The sequence below is a fragment of the Meleagris gallopavo genome, chromosome 30, assembly GCF_000146605.3.
Source record: "Meleagris gallopavo isolate NT-WF06-2002-E0010 breed Aviagen turkey brand Nicholas breeding stock chromosome 30, Turkey_5.1, whole genome shotgun sequence".
Taxonomy (NCBI): domain Eukaryota; kingdom Metazoa; phylum Chordata; class Aves; order Galliformes; family Phasianidae; genus Meleagris; species Meleagris gallopavo.
In genome coordinates this window covers 2698648-2704922 of record NC_015040.2, presented here as the reverse complement: position 1 = coordinate 2704922, position 6275 = coordinate 2698648, and the positions used below count along the sequence as shown (strand labels likewise).

The 6275-nt window shown below is 60.6% G+C and overlaps 1 protein-coding gene across 1 annotated transcript; it reads right to left on the bottom strand.

Moving 5' to 3' along the window:
- Positions 1-3985, bottom strand: MEX3D (mex-3 RNA binding family member D). The gene is made up of 2 exons (XM_010724984.2): positions 3959-3985; positions 1-1955 (listed from the first exon to the last, which is right to left on the bottom strand). Exons 1-2 carry the CDS (start codon positions 3983-3985, stop codon positions 576-578), a joined length of 1407 nt encoding a protein of 468 aa, XP_010723286.1. The 3' UTR covers positions 1-575.
- Positions 3986-6275: the final 2290 nt, after the last annotated feature.

The following is a 6275-nucleotide window of genomic DNA, read 5'->3' as shown; positions in this document are numbered from 1 at the left end:
CCTTTTCTTTCTGTTTATTTAACTTTGCAAACTGAATACTGTTATTTGGAAAGGACTGTTGAAGAACAGCTGGGCTTCCTCTCCCCAGCCGCCACAGCCGGGCTAAGAGTTAAAGCTATTCTGTAAACATTGGGTTCTGCTCCTCTCTGCGGTTCTGCGTCTCTTCCTCGTCGTCTTCGTCTGCCCCTTCCTCCCCAGCCCTCCCAACCCCTTTGCTCTGCCCCCTCCCCTCCCCGCGATCCTGCCCTCCGGCTTCCATCCAGCGGGAGAAAAATAGCATCTCCATCCCCACCCCTGCACCCCCAGTCCAATCCTTTAAATAAAAAGGGTTGACGCCGACAGTTGCGTTGATGCCAACGGTCGCGTTGACTCCAATGGCTGCGTTGATCTCAACGGTTGCGTTGACCCCAATGGCTGCGTTGACCCCAACGGTTGCCTTGATGCCAATGGTTGCGTTGACCTCAACGGCTGTGTTGACCCCAACGACTGCGTTGACCTCAACCGCTTCAAGTCCTTAAAAAGTTGTGTTGGAGGGGAGGGGAGTGGGGCTGCTCGCCGCGTCAAGCTGGCCCCGGCTAGGAGAAGATGTGGATGGCTTGGGTGGCCGGTGTGTGGCACGCGGGGCACTCGGGCTCGGCCTTGCCACAGATGCGCATGGCACACTCCATGCAGAAGAGGTTGTGGCCGCAGGGCACCAGGGCGGCGATCACCTCGCTCTCAAAGCACACCATGCACTCACGAGAGCTCTTGCGATGCCCGTCGGAGCTGCTGGAGTCGGTGGGTGAGCCCGAGGCGGCCGAGACGCTGCCGGGCAGCGATGAGGAGGAGGAGTAACCCGTGCTGGTGGAGAAGGAGGAGAGCGAGCCCTGGGTGGGCAGCCAGGACAAGGTGCTGACGGGGTTGCTCTGGATCCGGCGCGCCAAGGGGTGCTCCAAGGCCCCTCCGGTGCTCTCGGGCAAAGTGGGTGAATGGCGTGGTGTGGCCGTGCCGCTGTTGCGTCTCTGCGAGCCGCCGAAGGCTTGCAGGGGGTTGGCAGCACGCTCAAAGGGCGACCAGATGGCGGCGGCGGCACTCGGCGTCGTCAGGTCCAAGGCCAAGAAGTCGAAACCGAAGTCGCATTCCTCCGAGCCCAGCGGGGCCGGCGCATCGCTGAAGGTGAATCCACCGCCGGTGCTGTAGGGGCTGGTGGGGCTGTTATCTGCCACCCGCCCGCTGTAGAAGGACTCGGTGGAGGCGCTGCCCAGGGAGCTGAGGCTGTCGTTGCGCAGCGCGGCCGCGGGCCGGCGGGCCGGGTGTGGAGCTTTGGCCCACAGACCGGCAGAACCACCCTGCAGGTCCAAGCAGACGTCGGTGCCGTTGGTGTGGAAGTCGTTTTCGGCGTTGACGTCGACGAAGGAGCCTGTCCGCATGGTGATGTGGGCCTCGATCTCCTCGCGGGCCCGGTCCACGTTCTCGGGCATTCCCGTCACCTCAAAGACGGGCTCCTTGTCACGGCTGGGTGTCACGATGTAGGTGTGCGTCTGCTGCTGGATGCGCTTGATGGTGGCTCCCTTGGGGCCCACCACCAGCCCCACCACGCGGTATGGGACTCTCACCTGGATGGTGGTCTGGCCCGGTAGGTTGGGGGGACCCTGCAGGGCACCCGTCAGCCCGTTCACTTTGTTGCGTGTCGCTCGGATCATGGAGAAGTGCTCAGCAGCTGAGAGGATCTCCCTCTTGGCCATTTCCACATCCTCCTTCCTCCCGGTGACGATGAAGATGGGTTCCTCGCCCCTCACCGGCGTCTTGATGTATGTGTTTGTCTTGGCGCGCAGGGCTTTGATTTTGCAACCTGGAGAGTGAAGGAAAAGGGGAAAAAGATGATGTGTCAAAGCCAAGACCTCGTGGGAACACAGTGCCCAGGAGGGAGAGATGCAGAGCCAGCAGGACCCACAACTAGCAGGACTCGGCAGGTGCTACAAGTATCCAGCAGGTCCCAACAGGACCCAATAGGACCCAACAGGTGCCCTGGTTCTGCAGCTGCAGCCCAGACACCCTTGGAGAAGGCTCTTGCTTCACAACTCACACCAGCTGCTCAGCCAGGAAACGGCCCAAGCACAGCAGGAATGGACACAGAAGGATGGGTGAACTGGGTGGCACCGGCAACCCATCCTCACCCATCCCAAACTCCAAATGGGGGGGACACCAAGGCAGGAGAGTGCCAGCTGAGATGGGGTTTGCTGCCTTGCCCAGCCCCAGTGATCACACCCTCTGCCCACTCTCCAGTGCACACTCCATTGCACAGCACACCCAAAGCATAGTTGGGATCCCACAGGACGGAGGGAGCAGGGGCAGAGCCTGAAGCCCATCCCTGTGCTGCTGCTGCAGATCCCCATTCATAGCACCAAACAGCTGCACGGCACCGGGAGAGCTCTGCGGTGCACACAGAACAGCAGCTGCGAGCGTAAGGAGAGCTCCTCCTCCTCCTCCTCCTAATTCCCAGCAGCAGAGAAAAGGGAGCCCTGGGGGGCTACAGCACGACCCCCAGCAGCCCCATCCCACGCAGGGACATCCCCAGGGAACCTAATGGGGGACAGAGGCAGCAGAGCCACAAACAGCTCCAAAACCCCGCGTGCAGCTGCAGGACAGAGAGAGCTGCTGGGGATGCAGCCCTACGGATCCATTCCCACCCGGTTTCAGCCCTTCCTGCAACCCCAGAGCAGCCCGGGTCCCAGCACTGCTCCTGGTGAAGCCGTGTGCGGCTGCAGAGCTCGCCAAGGAAGAATGTGGGTGGAGAAGGGTTTGTCGGCGCTTTTCCTAATTTAGGACAGCAACTGGAAGGTGTATTTATGGCTGGGGGCAGCGCAGGGGCGGGGAAAGCAGCGGCCCAGTCGCTGGGGCTGGGCAGAACCAGCAGCCACCAAAGACCCATTTATTATTTTTAAGTGCCAGCACTGCTGCAGCCTCACGCTGCCCTCCCAGCATCTGCTGTAGGGCTGCCCTGCTCTGTGCATTGCAAATCGGGGGAAGGTAGCAGCAACCCCACATGTGGGGTTTGTGCACACACGGCCACGTGCATCTCAATGGCTGGGGGAGAGGCCAGGAAGCAAAAGGGGAGGAAAAACCTGCAGTGCTCAGCTGCTAAAAGCACCAGGTGTGATTTGGGGATCGAGGATCTGAGGGATGGGGGACCTTGATGGGTTCACAGCACGTTTGGGGCTGAGAGCTTCGGTGCCATCACCTTTGGGGACACAGCAGACGCATCCGTCTGCAGTCCCAAACTCCACCCGAAGCAGAGAAATGGTGCTGGTGCCCGCTGGCTGCGGGATGGCTGATCCCTAAACATCCCGGCACCCCGTTGGACTGCAATTTGGTGACACAATTAAATACACCACGCACAGCGAGCCACAGGGTCTGCTGGCCCCACAGTAAACCCATACAACCCCACAGCATCAATAAATACCCCACACTGGAAGGGTCCCATCAGCATCACAGAGCCCAACACCACCGTGTCCCATCCCCAGGCAGCTCTGGGAAGCGCCCAAAGCTTCCACATCCCACCTGAGGTGCACCCGAACTGCACAACACATGGCTTCACCGACAGCCCGCAGCGGGGGGAATGCTCTGTACCAGCAGGAGCTATTTTCAATCAGTCCCAACACGCCTCCAGCCCAGATGGCCACATCCTTCTCGAGTCCACACGGCACAACCCCAGCGATGGGGACCCGGGATGGAGTGGGTCCCCCAGCATCGCCTGCATCCCGCTGTGATTTGGTTTGCTGGGGTGGCCCAACGTGCAGCAGTCATGATGAGGGATGAGGAAAACAAGGTGCCAGACTTCTCTACGAGGCTATAAATAAGGTGGCTTTAAAAGCGTTGCCACAGATCCAAAAAAACTCTAACAAAACGGGGGGAGCTGCAGCCCACAAAGACCCCTCCTGACGCATCCACACCGCTCAGGGGGCTCCTCTGTCCTCACCCTGGGGGTCTCCAGCACAGACAGCATCGCCACCAAACGACGACCCGGCGATCACCACTTGGATGCTCCCCTCCAAATCCTCCCAAATCCAACTCTGCGCTCTTTTTGCCCTCTGCTGCCCTGCACGCAGCCCCACGTGTTGATGATGTGGAGCAGGACGTCGTGGCACTGTCCCCGAGCTGGCTGTGCCACGGCCCCTCCACGCACTGCCTGCACATGGCCCTGGGAGCTGTGCTCAGAGCAGGGTCACCCTCAGGGACGTGGCACAACTCAGCGCTCAGGATGCTCCATCTGCCCTCATCCTGATACAGGGACCCCAATGCCCACCCCGTCCCCAAATCTCTCCATCCCCAGCACAGCTCCCATCACCTGGACACCGCTGCCCTATTTCTGCTGGTTGCAAAGAGCCAAACGATCGGTGCCCACAGCATTTGGAGCAGACAATCCCTCCCACGGACGGAGTCATGACCAGGCTTGCACGAGGAGGCACAGCCACGTAATCCTGCCCGGCCGCGTTATGGGGTGGGCATGGAGAAGAGCCTGGGACTTTGGCTCATGTCACACAAGTACTGAGATGGCACCGATGCACTCCGTGCAACAAAGGTTTACTTCCTGAGCTGCTTAACTTAGCTCTGGAGGAGAGAGATAAAGAGAGAAACAGGAGAAACTGCAGCCAACACCCTCTGCCATGCATCAGCCCATGTGGGACGGCGCGGCGCAGGTCGGACGGTGCTGCCAGATCACTGCAGGACCTGCAGCTCTGCACTCAAACTCAGGGCAATGCAGACTGCAAGGACAGGAACACGGGTCCCACAGCACCCAAAGTGCCGCCCAGCAGCGCGCACAGCCTGCAGGAACGCTGACAGATCTGCACGGGATGGGGACACGCAGCCCTCAGCCTGGTATCACCCCAAAGCCACCGCCCCAAAGCGCCGCCCCAGCCCAGCATCCCCGCAGCACACGTGGTCAACACCAAGCTGGGGATGTGAGGGACCTCAATCCCTGTAGCAGCGGGGCACAGGGAGGAAGAGGAGGCTGATGGAGGAAGGGCTGTGCTGGGTTTTGAGGCCCCAAAGCCACGCTGGCCTTGCACATCCCACATTTAAACTGGAAGAGAGCACGGAGACACCCTGTTCGCACTCCTCGTGGCGCAGGGATCCTTTCTCCATGCCCACCTCGTGCCCAAATCTCTCCATCCCCAGCACAGCTCCCATCACCTGGACGCTACCGCCCTATTTCTGCCAGTTACAAAGAGCCAAACAAACCCCTCGGTCCCATCTCACAGCACCAAACCGTCCCCAGCACACACAGCACTGCCGTGCTGGGCAGAACCCGCAGTGCCGAGCGCTGAACCCAAACCACCCCACCACCCCAGCATGAGGTGGGGGGGGGGACACAGCACAGAGCCAACAGTGGTGGGGGGGCCAAGAGTGGGTGCAGAGATGGTGCACATGGAGCACATCTCAGAGAGAGTGCAGCAGGGGAGGCTGCAGCCATCGGTGAGCCCAGGTCCCCATTGGTGACCCTGGGACCCCATTGGTTGAGCCCAGGACCCCGTTGGTGAGCCTGGGACCCCATCATTGAGCCTAGGACCCCATCGGTGAGCTCAGTGCCCCATTAATGAGCCCAGGACACCATCGGTGAGCCCGGGACCCCATTGGCAAGTCCAGGACCCCATCAGTGACCCTGGGACCCCATTGGTGGCCCTGGGACCCCATCAGCGAGCCCAAGACCCCCAGTGGTGAACCTGGGACCCCACCAGCAACTCTGGGACCCTATCAGTGAGCCCAGCACCGCATTGGCGAGCCTGGGATCCCATCAGTGACCCTGGGACCACATCGGCGAGCCCAGGACCCCATTGGTGACCCTGGGACCCCATCGGTGAACTTGGGACGATGCAGAAGGGCAAGCAGGCATTGTGACCCTTCTTGATACAGCACGAGCATCCTCCACGTGAGCCCCAACACACCGAGGGGGTCCACAGACTCCCATGGAAGCACGGAACCACGTCTCCATGCTGAACACAGCAAGATGCTGTCCCGGCATGGGGCACAATGTGATGTGCAGCTGTTCTTATCGAGCTCTCGCCATCCTGGGCTCGGCGGTGCCATATCTAAAGAGGGTCAGTGATGTGAAATTAAGGGGTGCCAAAAAGTTGGGTGTCCCGGTGCCGACCGGGAGCGTGGTTGGTGGGGAAGCAATGCAGGCCAATGGGAAGCGTAGAGCATGATGTCACCACGCTAATCGCAGCATGGCTCGGGCTAACAAAGAGAACAATGAGGCTGCCCAGCTCCCCTCTTCTCTGCTGGAAAAAAAA

Excerpts from the sequence above, each read along its gene's own strand:
- MEX3D (XM_010724984.2), bottom strand. The coding sequence starts at position 3,985 with ATGCTGTCTGTGCTGGAGACCCCCAGG. Across the intron at positions 1,956-3,958 it reads CTGTGCTGGAGACCCCCAGG|CACCTGCCGAGTCCTGCTAG; the intron begins GTGAGGACAGAG and ends GGATACTTGTAG.